This window comes from Dipodomys merriami, unplaced genomic scaffold, assembly GCF_024711535.1.
Source record: "Dipodomys merriami isolate MVZ:Mamm:240054 unplaced genomic scaffold, mDipMer1.0.p SCAF_9, whole genome shotgun sequence".
Classification (NCBI taxonomy): domain Eukaryota; kingdom Metazoa; phylum Chordata; class Mammalia; order Rodentia; family Heteromyidae; genus Dipodomys; species Dipodomys merriami.
The window spans coordinates 44,691,953-44,710,230 of record NW_027206512.1 but is presented as its reverse complement, the minus strand read 5'-3'; the positions used below and the strand labels follow the sequence as shown (position 1 = coordinate 44,710,230).

The 18,278-nt window shown below is 44.2% G+C and overlaps 1 protein-coding gene across 1 annotated transcript in view; it reads right to left on the bottom strand.

Moving 5' to 3' along the window:
• The window catches only part of Rell1 (RELT like 1), a 56,678-nt gene that overhangs the window by 23,315 nt on the left and 15,085 nt on the right, over positions 1 to 18,278 (bottom strand). The window contains exons 2-3 of the mRNA XM_070013231.1: positions 8,696 to 8,920; positions 6,074 to 6,145 (exon numbers count right to left, since the gene is read on the bottom strand). Coding sequence (XP_069869332.1) covers positions 6,074 to 6,145; positions 8,696 to 8,920 — 297 coding nt within the window. The remainder of the gene's footprint in view (positions 1 to 6,073; positions 6,146 to 8,695; positions 8,921 to 18,278) is intronic.

The window sequence follows — 18,278 nt, the reverse complement described above, 5'->3', positions numbered from 1 at the left end:
CAGAATCACCCATTAGAGAGTGACAGACAGACCATCTCTGGTCTACCTCCACAGAAAGTCCTGGATGTAATCCTTCCATCTTCAATGTCAAGTTTTTATCCACACAGACAGATTGAATGGTGTTCGGAGCAATTTGTACAATCATCAGCACAGCAATCACTTAAGGTAGTAAACCTCACTATAGGAATGGATATTCAAGAGAAAAGTCCACAAAAGATTCTCTCCTCATGGACATCATCAGGACTGTGAGGAATAATTGTAGTTCTCTCCATTTCTAGCACAGTGGATAGTTTAAGGGCCTCTCAGAGAAATGCACTACATAGCAGAGTCCTCGATAATGTCCAAATGTCCACATAATACACCCCACAGATGTCCCTAACACTATTCAGTCTTACTCTTCTGAGAAAGGTAAGCTTGTCCTGTAGTTAATCCGGCTGTAGTCCTTGGGAGGAAAATAATCAGTGAGCAGGCCAAAGAGCTCCTAAAACCCTCAAAATGACCTGCATGAGAGGCCAAAGAGCTCCTAAAACCCTCAAAATGACCTGCATGAGAGGAGTATCTTTTGTTGTTCCCAATGAGCTACGTGATCATGTCTGACTCTACACTAATGCAGTGAGTGAAAGTAAGGCCAGTCATCAGACGGGCCATGTAATTAGAGGGCTGGAACTATCTGTCCCACACACTGGCCACTGGCAAGGAGGGGAGTGGGGATGGTCTGGGATTGGAGATTAAGCTCAGTAAAAGGATTTCTGGACTGCTGGGCATAAGGAGGTACCTGGAGGGTTGTACAGCACCCAACAAGGGCATGAGTGCTTCCCGGCCACCACACAGCTCCCCCTCTACCACCCAGTTCCAAATACCTTGCACTACATATCTCCCTAGTTCCATTATTCCTGTTAGAGATTTTTTTTTCTACTAAACTACACAATCAAATAGTGTTTGCCTACGCTCCACAAGCCATTCTAGAAAATAGGTTATAGGAGTTCCCTTGACTAGCAGTGTGTAGCTGAAAAGAATCAGGGGCCTGGATTTGTCACTTTCATCTGAAGAAGGGACAGTCTTGTGGGATGTCATCCTGCACCCCTGGAATCTGGAACTCATTCCCAGGCAGAATCAGAAATGACTTAAGTTATACAAGACCCAAGCAGTGCTCACAGTTAGAGAATTGCTTAATTTGGAAAAAACTCTGTCTACCCTACGTAAGGCTGCAAAGAGACTAAGTTTGCCACCCTGCGGGTCAGCTGAGAAAGCCCACCTCTAGGGCCTAGGCTAAAATTGATTTCCAAAATTAAAGCTATTTGTTGATACTATAAACAAGAAATGACTAATGATTAAATTTAAAATGTCAAATTTAAAAGGCAAAGCAAAAAAACCTTCAAGAATCATGGTTGCAAATATTTATAAATACGTGAATCTAAACAAAGAAAACAAAAAAAGTGGTATGGAGAGATTGTGCTTAATTTTATCCTTGTTTATTTTTTTTGGAGAAAAGTTATACTGTGCTTATAGATTTCTATAAATAGAAAATTCATTGCAATTAATCAGGAAGTTATGTGAATGATGACAAAGGATGAAAATGTGCGTGTGCCATACAATAGAGAATTTCAGGCTCAGAGCAAGACTGGGGAAAGTCTAAGTTATAAATTGGTAAGACATCCCAGTATATTATCTTCTCAGCCAGCTGTGGTCCAGGGACAAGCAGAAAACAAGGCAGGACCACAGCCAGGAAGGAAGGACATGCAGCAGTGAGATCAGGTATCTTTGGTCATCTAGGAGGACAGCACGGAGGCAAAGCCATCACCTGCGCTCTCAGAGCCCTGAAGAAACCACAGGCGGACAGACGAAGGCATGAACAGGAGTGAAGGAAAATAGGGTGATGAATAAGACGGGGGGAAGGAGCAAGGACGGACCAGAGAGGACTGAAAAGGGAATCATGGGGATCATCCCATGGTACCTACTGGAAGGCAGTCAACCCAAGGGAAACTAAAAGGCTACTTTTTTTTTTTTTCAATTAAAAAAAAAAAGAACATTCTTTCAAAGGAAAGAATAGCTCTATTTGCCCCCAGCTCCTTCCAGAAACACCCAACGCTGTAACTACAGGGAGGGCCCGTGGTCACTGCCCTCCTAGTGTGACTAGAGGGCCTCCTCACATGAGGGGTGTTGAGAATTCAAATGCATGAATGTTTCAGAAGTTCTAGAAGCTTCTCCAGTACCTACTTTACTCCTTTGAAGAGAGTAAATTTACCATATACGCTCATGTCACCAGGAATCAGCCAGGTGAAGGATTCGATCATGCCCCTATCCTACCCATGCTTCTGCCTTCCGTGGCTTTGGTTACACACAACCAATATTAAGTAAAAAATCTAGAAATTAATTCCTAAGTTTTAAATTACTATAGGATAATGATATAATTTTCTAGGTTTTTTTTAAGTGTAAGGATGAATTTTATTTTTTAAGTCTTTTAGGACTACAAATTACAAAGTAAAAGCAGATCAGTACATAGAAATCTAGTTGTTTTTTTTTTAAATTCCCACCTGTGCCTTTAAGCTTTATCGTAGTTATTCATTTAACAAATTCGCCCCAGTCACAAAGCCATCAGGTGTAATGTTCTTAAGACTGCTATATCTTTATTTCGAATTATATTACACATCATTCCCTCAAGAGGAATTTTTAAATACCAAATTCTTAGCTAATAAGAATGGTACCTTCAGAGGAAGCAATTTCCACGGGGTGCTACCATTCTAAACTATATTCTTTTCGCTAATTTGAAAAAAGAAACCTTTAGAATAATAATTTTAACGTGCCTTTGCACTCAAAAATTTAGCTACAAGGGATAGGAAGGGGAAACAAAGGAGGAGACAACAATACTTCATAAGAAATGTACTCATTATCTTGCCCATGTAATTGTAACCCCTCTGTACAGTATTTTCACAATAAAAAGAAAATAAAAATAAAAAAATTAGCTAGATTTTCCAACTTAATTTCTTATTTTTATTGGCACTGCTAATCTCTGAGTCTAGTTTATATACAGTACAACTTTCTTATTGGTATATACAGGAAAAAACACAGACTAATAGGGTCTGGCATTCTTCATGGTTTCAAGCCTTCACTTCAAGTCCCTCCCCGCCCACCACCTACTTCCAATAAGGAGGATTGCTGTATCAACTTCAAAGTCAAAATGCTTGCAATCAAACCCCAGCTGCACTAGTACAGAGTTGATAAGTTGGTTAAGCCAACACAGGCTTCAAGATGCTCAACTATAAAATGGCATGAGTATCTAAATCATGGTGGTGTTAGTCCCTGGAAAGCCTAGAGTAGGCCTGGCACAAACACCAACATTCCTGAGCACCATGAAGTCTATGCCCAAGAATTTCAGTCCCTGTCAAAGTTCTCAAGGTATTTATTTTGAAGATCTAACCAACAGTTACTAGCCTCATAAAACACCACTGGGCTCAGCAGCTGTCCACCCTGAGGAAGTTCAAGCCCAACTCCCCCAAGCTGTCCCTGCCCCGGGAGGCAGTGTGCAAGGCACTGAAACCGGGAGAGGAGGTCACACGCCATTCTGTGCCCTACTTTGTCATGGTTGACGCTCAAGTTCTCAGAAAGCACTCCTGCCCTCCTGCATTCCTGAGGCTGAGGTAAAAGCACTTTCTTTCCCCTACACATAAAAGGAGCAGACCTGACAGTGTGCTAGAGAGCAGATCCCGTCCACTAATCGAGGTCTCCAGATCCAAGTCCAAGTGTTCTGTCTGATTTTTTTTGTTGCTGTTATTGATGATGGACTTTTAAAATTTATATTTTCATTATCTTCAAGTAGTTGCATAAAAGAGTTACCATGTTGTTAATGTTTTTATTTTAAATATCATTCTAGTTAAAGTTTGGTCATCTGACTTTTACAAACTATAGAAATATAAAACTGCAAATTAAAAGAGGAGAGGCAACACTTCCTCATACAGTATGAGGAAGCAGACAGAGTTGCTTGCTCACTGGCTATGTGAATTCAATCCTGAGCTCTTTTCTTTACCTATAAAATGGGTATCATCAGAATTCCCACTGTACAGGGATGTGGTGGGGATTAGGTGAGATCAGACACACAAAGCACCTAGATCTGTGCCAACCACACAAAGCGCACTAAGAACCCCAATGAAAACCATGCTAACCCGGACAGAGCCCAACACACTGACAAACCTCCTGGGCCAGGCAGGTACCCTGGCTGGCTAGTTAGGACAAAGGAGGAAGGAAGAGGGAGGAAGGTGTCCACAGGGAAGAGCTGAGGGTGGAGAGCAGATATTTACTGATAAATACCAGGCATTTCAATTTTAGACCAAAGCCCAGCTGTCTTAGTGTATGCAGGGTGAGTCAGCAGTGTTCACTGCCACAGAGACAGCCCAGGGGAAAGTCTTTCCTTTCAAATTCTCTTGAGATCTCAAAGAACTCTAACTATGGGAATCCACAATTATTGAGAATGCAGGCTAGGTGCCAACATACAAATACAAAATGACCAAGGGCACGAAAATTGCTCCAGTCTGGGTATGGCCCCCAGAGTTCATGCATTAGAAATTTAATCACAAAAGTCTTATATTTAATGGTATTTGTAGCTGGGGCTTCATGAGAGGTGGTTTGGTTCACAGGGCTCTGCCCTAATGAATGGATTAATCCACTCACAGGTGAGTGGATGTGTGAGTTACTGAGGGTGTGGCTTGGTGGACCTGACTGTTCTGTCTCATCATGTGATGCCCTATACCGTGGTATAACCCAGCAAGGTAGCTTCACCAGATGCTAAGCAGATGCTTAACCATGCTCTTACACTTCCCCATCTTCAGAGCCACCATCCCTGCTCTAAATTATACAGTCTACGGGACTCAGTTACAGCAACTGAATAAATCCTCTACTTAAGAAGATGAAGGTTTAATATGCAGATACCCAAAATCCAGACTTTGAAAAGTCCTAAACATCAAGACTAAACAAATCTAAAGGAACAAAAACAAGTGCAGGGATCACCGTGATAGAGAATGGTGAGTACAGTTTCACTTTGAGCTAATGAGAAAGTTCTGGAGCTACACAGTAGTGATACTATGTAACAAAATAAATAGAAATGCCACTGAATTCTCTATTGAAAATGGTTGTAGGGGCTGGGAAGGTGGTTCAGTGATAGAGGGCTTGCCTTGCATGCATGAGGCCCTGAGTTCGATTCCTCAGCACCACATAAGCAAAAAGAAAAAAGCCGGAAGTGGCGCTGTGGCTCAAGTGGTAGAGCGCTAGCCTTAAGCTGAAGAGCTGAGAGACAGCGCCCAGGCCCAGAGTTCAGGCCCCACGACCTGACCCAAAAAGAAAAAAAGAAAATGGTTGTAATAGCTTATTATATGTTACTATTTTGTCACAAATATATTAAGTGCGCCAAAAAAAAAAAAAAAGGAATAGACACTATTTGAGTGCTTGAGCTTTTGACATGTGCTGTTCTGTGTGTGACATAATGAGGTAAATACTATAAAAACTCATTCCACAGAAGGAAACTGAGGCTTCATGTGGTAAGAGGACTTTCTCCAAATTACACACACTCAGGAAGTGGTAAGGCCCGGATGTGAAATGAAACTCCACAGCCAGCTCTCTGCAACAGGAACCAACTGGCACCCAGAAATTCACTGAAAAGATATCCTCATGGTTGGAGAATGCTGGAAGCTAGGGAACTAGAGAACCAAAGGAAAATCAGAGCCTACAAATCTTGACTCTCCTGAACAGGTTTTTAATAAAAGAAGAAGCTGGGTACTCGTAGCTCATACCTGTAATCCTAGCTATTCAGCAGGCTTAGATCTGAGGATTGAGGTTCAATACCAACCCAGGCAGAAAAGTCTGTGAGATTCCTATCTCCAATGAGCCAAAAGTCCAGAAATAGATGTGTGGCCTCAAGTGGTAGAGCAACAACTTTGAGTAAAAAAACCTAACAGATAGTACCCAGGCCCTATGTTCAAGCCCCAGGACCAGAACAAAAATTTAAATGAATACAATTACTTAATCAATTAATTATAACAAAAGGAGAATACGGAATTGTCCTGGAATGCTCAAATATTCATACCTTCATTTTTCATGATGTAGTGGACAATCTGCCCAACAGTGTCACTGTTTTCATTTATACTGTCATTTAATTCTGAAAGACAAAGAGGGGAGAATATGTTAGAACTGGTCACAAGCTAAAAGGCAACTGGACATTCAGTCTAGAGTCCACAAGCTCACTGAACAGCTTCCAGAAAGCTCAAGCACTCATGATAAGACTTTTAGCTTTCAGCCCCAAATTTCCCAATGTCAAAGGTTATAACTTTGCTAGAATAACAAGCATTTAAAAAAAAAAATCACTTGTCCAACAATGTCTTCTCAAGGTCAAATATCCATGCACTGCCACAATGACACTATGGAAATGCATCTACACCAGAACTGCATGTATTAACATGTCTCATATTCTTTCCTTAAGTCCTCAGGGAAGCTGGGCACCAGTGACTTGCACCTGTAATCCTAGCTACTCAAGAGGCTGAGATCTGGAGGATGGAGGTTTGAAGCCAAGCAGGCAGAAAAGTCCAAGAGACTCCATCTCTAACTAAAAGTCCCAAAGAGGACTACCACTTTGGTTCACAGCATCAGCTGTGAACAAGAACATGAGAGCTAAGTTCAAACCGCAGTACAAGCACCAAAAAAAAAGAAAGAAAGAAAGAAAGAAAGAAAGAAAGAAAGAAAGAAAGAAAGAAAGAAAGAAAGAAAGTCCTCAGAAGAAATGGGATTTTGTTTTAGCGTCAGATTACTATATAAATGTAAAGCAATTTTCTTGTGCGGTACAAAGGATCAAGCCCAGTGTCCTGCACATAATAAGCAAGCAGTTCATCACTCTGCTACATCCCTGAGAGTATTAATATTTTAAATGCAATAGTTATTCATCTATGCTTACAAAACTCTCTTATCCTTTTTCAATATGCTTCCAAATTTCCAAAATGTTGGCTATGCTTATTTTCCCCCAGAGATTCTGCACCAGAAATATATGTATAGGTCTCTAAGAAAAATTAGGCCTGGGCTGGGAAGGTGGCTCAATGGTAGAGCGCTTGCCTTGCATGCCTGAGGCCCTGGGTTCGATTCCTCAGCACCACATAAGCAAAAAGAAAAAAACTGGAAGTGGCGCTGTGGCTCAAGTGGTAGAGCAGCTAGCCTTGAACTGAAGAGCTGAGGGACAACGCCCAGGCCCAGAGTTCAGCCCCACGATGGGACCCAAAAAAAGAAAAATCAGGCCTTCTAGGACTGGAAAGAAGAGAGAGGGCTGAAATACCCCTGTCCTAGTTCAGCAGTGCAATGAATGACCCTTCCATTTACCTGGCAAAGTGTCCTCTGCACCCCAAGGCTGGCATGCCTCCTGCACAAGCATGCTTGCTCACACGGACAGGGTGGAGGCTGAGGGCTGAGCCATCCTACAGCCGTGAAGGAGGAGCAGAGGGAGATGCTCCACTTTCAGTTGACAAACACTCAGCTTGGCTTTGATAAGCTTACACATGACTCATCGTACAACCGTGTTCCTCCACAGCCTCAAAGGTCAGTGGGGGTGGAAAAACCAACACTCCAGCAAGCTGGCAAGAATGGAAGAACCTCCTCACACTGGCCCTGCAGGTTTGCTCCCCCAGGGGGTGACCTACTCCAAATGTCACCTTAGCAAAAGACTGACGCGGAGGGGCCGAGCGGGATTGGATAACAGCCTGCCAACCCTCAGAATCCACCTAAGTAAGGACAGCGCCCTAAAGGATGAGTGGAAAGAAGAAACAGGATTCATCTTTCAGGTATATCCCAACACTACCTAGCAACTCCATGAAGATGCAGAGATGAGACTGAAGTTCAGCTCCCCTTCCTGCTACACTTCTACAGCACTGTCACCCAATCAGGACTCAATAATCACAACCTTCACTGGGAGGAGGGGAGCCAGAACCCCCAGTGTGAGAGGAACACCATGAAAATGGCAAGCTGCATTTCATGTTCCTGCCTTTTCATTAGGATCTGACTCAAGAATAATAAGTAACGATTAAAGTTTGTTGGAAGCCAGAGGTGCCCATCACCAAAGCATTCCATTTCACCTGCAAGGTGGAGATTACTGTCCTCATTTAAATTAATTAGAAAGAAATTTAAGCTAAATTAGGCATAGCACTGACTTGGGAACACACAGAACTGGCCGAAGATCATCAGGCCACAGCAGAAAAATGCCCTGTAAGTATTCAAGCTCCAGGAGAGACTACTCTATGCTAGGTCTTGAGATCATTTGTACCTCACAGAACAAGAAGCAGTTACTTATTTACAAACTCTGTCCTTTCCCCCATAAAAAGAACCCAGAAAACCAGAAGTGGCACAGTGGCTCTAAGTGGTAGAATACTAGCCCTGAGCAGAAAAAACTCAGGGCCAGTGTCCAAGGCCTGAATTCAAGCCCCATACCCAATCAAAGGGGGAAAGAAAAAAACAAAAAACCAAGTAGCTGGCACTGGTGGCTCTCGCCTATAATCCTAGCCAACTAGCCTCCACAAAACCAGGAAGTGGTGCTGTGGGTCAAAGTGGTAGAGCATTAGCCTTGAGCAAAAAGAGATCAGGGACAGCACCGGGCCCTGAGTTCAAACCCCAAGAGGGAGGGAGGGAGGGAAGGAAGGAGGGAAGGAAGGACGGATGGACCCAGGTTCTTTACCTATCTTTTCAACCTTTTCCTCTTCCACCTCTTGCTCAGCCTCTGTGGTGCAGCGATACCCTTTCTTCTTCAGCAGGTGGCAGATGAAGACACCAAGGAGACCCATGATGAAGAACACAGGGACAAGCGCGTACGCAATGTATTCTGGGTGTCCGTTCCCCGTGTTGTTGGTGGGTGATGGGGTAGTCTCTGCTCTCGAGTGCAATGTGCGGCTGCCAGCAGTGTCTACAGAAAGGAAAGTGAATGGCTACGTTAGATGGCTGGGAGAGGTTAAAAAAAAGAAAGACAATGAAGAAGAAAAATGAAAATGAAAACCCCTAATAATCCTAGGGAACTGTTTGCATTGACTCCTCAGGCCACATCCACACTGCTGGTTCTGGCGACAAAAGTAAGACCACAACATTGAGCTAAACTCACTACGTACCTCAGGCTGGCATAGAACTCACTGAGTAGCTAGGTTTTCCTTGAACTCATGACCCTCCTGCCTCAGCTTCTTTAGTGCTGGGATTATAGGTGTGCTCCACCATGCTGAGACTTAGCAGCAGCAACAACAACAACAACAATATGTCAGCTTCTACATCATCTGTGAGTGCCATACATGGTGTATGGAAGGAGGGTGCAGGCTTTAGTGAACAGTGCAGCACAGAATATGTGCATATAAATTAGATGTTAGGACAGCATAGTACTTAATGGTTGAGAACACTGAACTCAGAAGAACTGGGTTAGCTGTCCAGTGCCACCATGCAGCAGAACAATGACAAGAAACAATGACTTAACATCTCAATGGCCAGGTTTCATTGGAAAGGGACGTACCTCCCATCTACCTATGAAGATCCAACAAACTACTACATGTGACCCTTACAGCATTTCTGCAACACTGCCAATCTCTGTCACTGCCCTGTGGGGCTCCAGTGCAGTTGCTTGGAATGCAAGTGCCTGTTCTAGAAGAATCTAGAAGGAAGGAAGGAACATAAACTAACATACTACAGTAGGAAAAAAAGGAAGTATCAGAAGTAGTCTGAGTTTTGTCCCCGAGTACAAGTATAAACATGGAGTCTGTGCATTTGTTTACTGACTTCCAGATCAAAATAAGCACTTTCTACAAGCCTTTTATGTGCAAAGTCTCTTGCTGGGAGCTGGGAATATAGAGTGACAAACAGCATAATCCACATCTACCACTTGGAGCTTGCAGGGCTGCACCAGAAGCAGGCATTAAGCAAGTCAGCACGTGATCAGATGAAGGTCTCTTCTGGTGATAAGGATGTGTTGGGTCAATCAGCACTGAGGACCTGCCCTATGCCATCAGGAACAGAGAAGCTGTGGAGAGGGCATAGGGTTTAGAGAAAGGAAGAAGTTTGCTTTTAGACACATGATTGGCATCACGTGCACTTCTACCAAAAGGCATCTGAGGGGGTGCCGCGTGGCCTCCTGAAAGTACAACTGAGAGCCAGGAGCACACAACTGTAAGATGTGGCCAAATGAGGCAAAGAACACACTCAACAGAGAAGCTGCAAAGCATCACATCATGGCATATGAAGGGAGGAGGGAGAAAAATGTGGCACTTGGCTGGAATAAAGTCTCAGCATTCAAAATACTTTGATTATGGGATGAAGAATGCTTGCACACGTGTGTGTGTGTGTGTGTGTGTGTGTGCTTAGCTTTTCCTGCTCAAGGCTGACACTCTACCACTTAAGCCATGTCTCTAGTTCCAGCTTTTTGCTAGTTAATTAGAGATAAGAGTCTCCTAGATTTGTCTGCCTGAGATGGATCGGAACCACAATCCTCAGATCTCAGGCTCCTGAGTAGCTAGGATTACAGATATGACACACCAGCCCCTGGCTGAATGAAGTTTTCTACCTTAGGGAACTTCACAAACACTGCTTAAGAAACCCAGGAATTAGAAAGGCAGAGATGTTTAGCCATGAGCTTCCTCAAGAAAGGGTTCTTTTCTTTCCTTCTCTCCCTCTTCCTCCCCCCAGGAGAAGAGGATCAATATTGCCATGACTACATTAGAAATAAACACCTGGTCTGAAATAACCACAGCAGCACACTAGTTATCAAAAGCAAACTAGTTTCTGTAGTCTGTAAAAGGTTGCATTCAGGGCTGGGAAGGTGGCTCAGTGGTAGAGTGCTTGCCTTGCATGCATGAGGCCCTGGGTTCGATTCCTCAGCACCCACATAAGCAGAAAAAGCCAGAAGTGGTGCTGTGACTCAAGTGGTAGAGCACTAGCCTTGAGCTGAAGAGCTGAGGGACAGCACCCAGGCCCAGAGTTCAGCCCCCATGACCGAGCAAAAAAAAAAAAAAAAAAAAAAAAAAAAATCTGAGATAGCATATTCTGTTCTGATTTCCCTTCCAAGAATTAATCATGTATGTATAATAAATCACATCCCAAATAATATTGATTTAATCAGAACAGACTATATCAGTAGTTCTAGAAGATTGTAACAAAGCTGAAGTCTTCCGACAGTCATGTGTTTTTACTATACCTTTCCTGTGTTTAGCAACACAAACACCACTGTGTAACAATGGCCTACAGTGCTCAGCACAGTAACATGCTGTACATGTTAGTAGCCTAAGAGCAACAGATCGGGCCACATAGTCTAGTGTGTAGCAGGTTATCCTCAAGACCAGTCAAACTATTCAACAATGCATCACTTTATATAAGAAGATGGCATGAGTCGATTATGCATACATAAGTAGTGTACACAAATATACCATCTAAAGTAGGATTTAACCTCAATCCAGACCACCAGTGGATGCCTAAAACCAGACAGTACCATGCCTCTGTGTGCTGTTTCCTCCTACATCTACACTGATGATAAAGTTTGATTTTCAAGTTGGACATAGTAAGAGATAAACAAAAATAGCTAGTAATAAAATAAACCAATCATAACACTATACTGTGAGAAAATGTTCCCTTTCTCAACATCTTGCTGATCTTTAATCTTTTCCCTTAGAAGAAGTACTTTCCAGTTTCTCATTGACACATCCCAGCCCCACTTTTCCTGCTCTAGGGGCCATCAAAGGTAAACTGAGGGTTACAAGAACATGAGCACTGATGCCCAGTAGCACTCTGGATGGAACAGAAAAGAGCAGGAAGGGTCCAGGTTCTGTCATACGCCTCAGGAACGTGTGCAATTTAAATTGTACAAATTTTTTGCTTCCAGAATTTTCCATTTCATATATTCAGAAAATAGTTGACATGGGTAGCTAAAACCACAGCCAGCCAAAATCATGGCTAATGAGAGACCCTTGTGGTCAGATTCAGAAACCAGTGTTTGCTGGGGTTTGGTGGGGAGTGAGAGAGCTGTTGTTGCTCAAAAAGTATAATAAAGTTTCAGTTGTACAAGAAGAATACATTCTGGACATCAAGTAATATTGTATTGTGCAATTAAAACTGTGTGGAGAGGAAGAATTCCGGTGAGCATTCTGAAGAAGAAGAAGAGGAGGAGGAGGAGGAGGAGGAGGAGGAGGAGGAGGAGGAGGAGGAGGAGGAAGAGGGGGAGGAGGAGGAGGAGGAGGAGGAGGAGGAACAGCTTGGAATATATTTTAGCTTCTTCCTTGTTGGATTTTATTCCCTATTTCTCTGTAGTTTCTGGAAATAAAAATTATTTTGTTTGTTTATTGTTAGTCATGGGGCTTGAACTCAGCACTGTCCCTGGACACTTTTTGCTCAAGGCTAGTGCTCTAGCACTTTGAGCCACAAGAGTTTTTGAGTGGTTAACTGGAGATAAGAGTCTCCCAGGGACTTTTCTGCCTAGGCTGGCTTCAAACTGAAATCCTCAGATCTCAGCCTCCTGAGTAGCTAGGATTATAGGCGGGAGCCACTGGCCCCCAGCTTTAACATTCTTTTAAAATCTTAAAAATAAAACAAAATAAAATTGAGGACAAAAATAGAATAAAGTAGAAGAAAAAAAAACAGGTGCTGGTTAATGGGTTTCAGTGCAACAATTTTTCAGTGAAATGGAAGGCAGACTTGCTGAGAGGAGGAACAGAGAGCGTGCGTACAACTGGCTCCCTCCACAGCTGTGTGTGCCAGCAAAGAGGGTAGAACAGCTGATGCTCTGGGTAAAGGAAAAACATTTCCAATGGAGTTTGTTGTTTTCAGAGGACAGGACTACAATGTTTCTCTTACACTGTCTTCTTTACTTTAATAGCAGACCTGAGACTAGGTAATTTATGTGGAAAGAAGTTTATTTTGGATCAGGGTCCTTGAGGTTGACAATACCAGGGCCTGCTGATGCTTCAATTCATGGTAGACAAAGGCAAGTGGACACATGCCAGAGAGAACAAACATTTGGGATAGCCTAGCTGGATAACATTTCCTAACCATAACCAATCATCAATACCCTACATGCTAGGCATGGCTAATCCAGATTCACAAGGACACAAATTCACTCCACAATCAAGGCTCTGAGCCACTCTTGAGGGCTCTGCTCCATGATCCCTCGCTTCTCATTAGGCCTCACCTCCCAACACTGCCACACAGGGGGGAGGGTTCATCTCCCAACACACATGAACTGTTGAACGACATACTCAAAGGAGTGTTTAGCACTGTGACATAGAAAAGCAGTAAAACAAAGACTGAGAAGGATCCTAGCTACTCAAGAGGCTGAGATCTGAAGATCGTGGTTCAAAGCCAGCCCAGGCAGGAAAGTCCACGAGACTCTTATCTCCAATTAACCATCAGAAAACCAGAAGTGGCACTGTGGCTCAAGCATTTGCCTTGAGCTGAAGACCTCAGGGTCAGTGCCTAGGCCCAGAGTTCAAGCCCCACAACAGACAGAAAAAAAAAAAAAAAGACTGAGAAGGATTATGGAGCAATGACCTTGAGGAGATAATTCCCATATGAAGGATACAGATTAAACACTTAAACAGGAAGTTACCTCCCCCTGAGGCATCTTTTATTAGCCCATTGAGAGGAAGCTGAGGGAAGAGGTGGCTAATGTCCTTGATTCTATTATATCCAAAGCAACCACATCGGTAGATGGGTAGATGCGGGGGTGACCAGCGTAGAAGAGGAGGTTGACCACAAAGCAGACTCAGCAGAGACTGAGGGGGTGGGAGGGGCCAGCGAAAGCCTGCTAATTGGTACTCAGCACCTAGCTAAGATGTGGATCCGCAATCACCAACTGTCCTGGGCCCACTCAAGGTGTGCAATGCAGGCTGCAAAGCCAGAGAGGACAAGGGACAAACAACCAAACCAGAAGGGAAGGCAGGAAGAGCTAAAGCACAGAAGGGAACTGTTCAGGGCGAGATGGTGCCAGAAGGCTGCCAAGGTTGACTCACAGTAGTTATGACACCACTCTATGACTGCCAATAATTCCTGTCACAACTGGGGGGTGGGGGGGCACTACAACACTAAACTTGGGAACTGAGTAGTCACAGTAAACCAGGGAATACACAGGAAACTAGCACAGGTTAGATCAGGTTCCCAAGATCACTCGTAAGGAAGTGGCTCTGCCTGCCTAGGCAGGCTTCCCCTCACCCTCAGGGTCGAGGCCCCTCCAACAGCCAACGCCTGCTTCAGGTAGATCTTCACTATTTTCCTTTCAGCAATATTTCATCACTTCTGTTAGAATGCTAATGCTAGCCTGTTCTCCCACACTTCACAGCTTGGTTCAAAGACTTCCCAATTACCAAAAAAAAAAATGGTTCTAGCCAGTTACTGGTGGCTCACACCTGTAATCCTAGCTACTCAAGAGGCTGAGATCTGAAGATTGCAGTTTGAAGCCAGCCCAAACAGGAAAGTCCCTGAGACTCTTAGCTTTAATTAACCAGAAAAAAAAAAAAAAAAAGTAGAGCTATGGCTCAAGTGTTAGTTTCCCAGTTTCAAGTGAAAATGCTAAGGGACAGAGCCCAAGCTTTGAATTTAAGCTCCATAAGCTCCTTCCCTCGCCAAAAAAAAATATGGGTTCCAAATAGCATAGTAATGAGTAAGATGTTGACTCCAAGAGCAAGCCTATCACCTCACCTGGAGACTTCTGCACATACCCAGGACACCTAGACCCACCCCGGCTACTTTTACAAATAGATAATGTCTCACAAAGGCCAAGGCCTATCAAAACTCCTTGGTTTTTCTTGGTCTAGCTTGCTTTGGTAATCCCCAGCATTCTGAGGGTTGGCTATGTATGTCTTTATGGGTCTTTCTAAGAAGATTATAAAAATCAGGAAGGAAAAAAAAAAGACTGATAACAGCAGGGAGGTGGAGAAGAGGTATGAGGAATGGCTGGAAGTTCATCTAAAAAGTCAAAAGCAATTCCTAACTTGTTTCTAAGAACCATTTGTATTTCCAACTGATCCCAATGGACAGAGGAGCTCAGAAAGAATGGCCCAGAAATAGATTCTTCAAGTCCAGTGGGTGGAGCTTGAGGGCTGCTAAGTAAGGGGAAGAGGATCACTGTAACCAAAGACGCCAGATAAGGAGGCCCGGGTAACCACTCTCAAGCAGCCTTATGCCCATGAAAGCCAAGATCCCTTCAACAGCTCTGACAACAATTCTTCTCTTCTTATCAGGAAATGGTATTTTTCAAAAGCTAGGATTTCCCAACAAAGACCCAGCAGACTTGACAAAGAAAGAGAGACCTAGCCCAGCCAGTAAGCGGACATCCCACACCAAGCATGGCTGAGAAGCTGCTTTCGCAGCTCACGTCCTTCAAGGGCCTCAGAATCCCCCAACTCCCTGGCCTTTTCCAGCTCTACTCAACATTCACTACTAGAGAGAAGAACACAAGCCCACTCTATGTCCACAGGTCAAAGCTAAAATCTGCTGGAAAACCATTCTTTATAACTCCATTTAAAGCAAAATAAAAGCTGACAAATGTACGGGTTAGCAAAACCTATGCAATTTACAATCTACCCCAATTAATTTGCTGAATAAACATGAATGGACCAGCCAAGACCGTAGGGAAGAGGAAATGATTTAAACCAGAATTTAGAACCAGGAAAAGGCAGCACCTAAATCTGTGAATTTCAGCTGCAGGTGGCTTAAAGGACCCCTGAAAACTGGTGAACTTTGTAAATGGAAAACTGCTCCAATTTCCAATCCAACTGCCTAAATGGAAGATTTGGGGCACGGTCTCTGCTTGGCTGGAGTCTTCTCATGGAAGCACCAAGCGGGCTGGTAACAGAAGAAACAAGGGTGATCTGGAAGGAAAAAGAACTTAGTAACTGACCGCCAAAGAAAACCTGTCACCCTAAACCATTGCCTGAGAAAGGATTAACCCCGGGATCCCAGTGTCTGAAAAGACAAGTAACTCAACTTCCAGACTCTCCTGGAATCATGCAGCCTACCTCCAACAATAGCTTGCAATCAAGAGATGACAGCTGCTCATCTGACCAGGTCTCACCCAGACTGGGACAAGGTCAGCTCACCAGGTTTTTTTGTGGTGGGATACAGGCCAGGAAGCCACCAGCCATGCTGCCAAAGCATGTGGCTTGTCACCACACCCGGAGGAACCCACCCATAAAAATCCAAGGCCCCCCTCTACTCTTACAAACACTGCTAATAAGAGTGTGGGCTCCCAGGGTCCCAAGGCCTGCGAGGGATTACTGCACCCTGGGGTAATGCCTCATTTTTCTTGTGAGCAAATGGGATGAGGAGAGAAGTTTCCTTACAGATGTTGTGGAAATGACAGAAGAGTGACTATAAAGCATCAGGTGACACCTTTCAGAAAATAGGTATATGAGCACTAGATGAAGTGGCATACATACACCTGCAATTCTAGCTACTCAAGAGGCAGAGGAAGAGAATCTCGGTCTGAGGCCAGCCGAGGCAAAGCATGAGACCCTATCTGAAAAAGCAAAAGGACCAGAGTCTTGATCAAGAGGTAGAGCACTTGCTGCAAATGCAGCGGGTAGCCATATGCTGTGCTGGGCTAAATCAACAGAATGTTTGCACAGATGCAAAAGGTGGCCACAAATAGCAGCACATTCCTAACCCCAGCTTTGCGAACTGGCTCTCTACTTGATTTTCACAGGACTCCATCTCATTTGAAACTGCCAGGTCCCTGTGGGAACACTAAATCCCAGCTGATGTAACTACACCAGAAGCCACTGCCCACTTTCCAGAGGACTGCGATTCCTCACTGATTGGCTGTAACATTCTTAGCTCGAGGCCAAGCAAGGACTAGCTTAGAAATGACTTCCAGTGCGGAAGGAAGGCTAAGCAGCCAAGTGCCAGAACAAAACCATCAAATAGGAAGCAGCGGACAGGGCGGATGGCCTGTGTCCGGCAGGAACCTCAGAAATGGTGCCAGGGAGGTTCCCAAGGGAATTAGTGACTGCTCTGAGCTTACAGGAGGGGGGAGGGGAGAGTGTGAGGCAGTGGACCAACTCTTACAGAGCAGGATCCCCAGTTTCTGGATACAAGATGCTCTATCTGGGTCAGGGAGTCAGCCAAGGCATTTCCACCCACAGTGCAGAGCACAGTAGAACTATAGAAACCACCTACAGGGGGAGGGGCAGGGGGAGTAAGGAGTGGAGCAAGGCAGAACCTGGGGCACCCGTGGACCACGAGCTTCAGGAAAGAAAAAAGCAGAGTGGCCCAGGGTGGGAGGTGTCTCTGGTCCTCGTGGAGTGTTAAGGTTTATGATTTCCATGTTCTGAGCCTCCAAGAGGCTTGGCTATGCTATCATCAACTGTTAAGAGTAACTAAAGGGCTGGGAAGGTGGCTCAGTGGTAGAGCGCTTGCCTTGCATGCATGAGGCCCTGGGTTCAATTCCTCAGCACCACATAAGCAGAAAAAAAAAGCCGGAAGTGGCACTGTGGCTCAAGTGGTAGAGCGTTAGCCTTGAGCTGAAGAGCTAAGGGACAGTGCCCAGGCCCAGAGTTCAGGCCCCACGACCGGACCCCAAAAAAAAAAAAAAGTAACTAAACTTTATTGGGTTTCGAACTTAGGTGCTTGGTGTTTTGGCTTGCATTACTTAGTTTTTCATTTCCACAATTCTGAGATAGATATTATTATTAAACCCATCTTAGAAATGAGAAGACTTGAACCACAAGACTCTGAACCAAAGCTGTTTCCAAAGTTCAAGGAATCAAAGCAGAAGGCAGCTTTCTCCTGGTACTCCGTGTTCAATAGACCAAGCAGCTATGACATCCCCTGGCAGGTCATGAAACTTTTGTGACTCAGTTTCTTCATCATGGGGTGCAGATAATAACAGAATTGTTGTCCAGTATGAAATGAGATTAACTTGGGCTTTCAGGAATGCTCCATAGATGTTTGCTGGCACTGCTGTGATACTAATTAGTATCACAGTGATCACTACAATCAGTGTAGCAACCTTCACAATGCCCGTACTAGAGGCCGGGCTCACACCTGTAATCCTAGCCACTCAGGAAGGTGAGATCTGAGTTGCAGTTCAAAGCCAGATCAGGCAGAAAAGTCCTCATGAGACTCTTACACCCAATTAGCCACTCAGAAGCCAGAAGTGGTGCTGTGGCTCAAGTTGGTAGAGCACTTGCCTTGAGCACAAAGAGGCTCAGGGACAGTACCCAGGCCCTAAGTTCAAGCCCCACAAACAACCAAGAAAAAAAAAAAAGCCTATAGGAAAAGATGAAGCCAGACTAGAGGAGACAGTG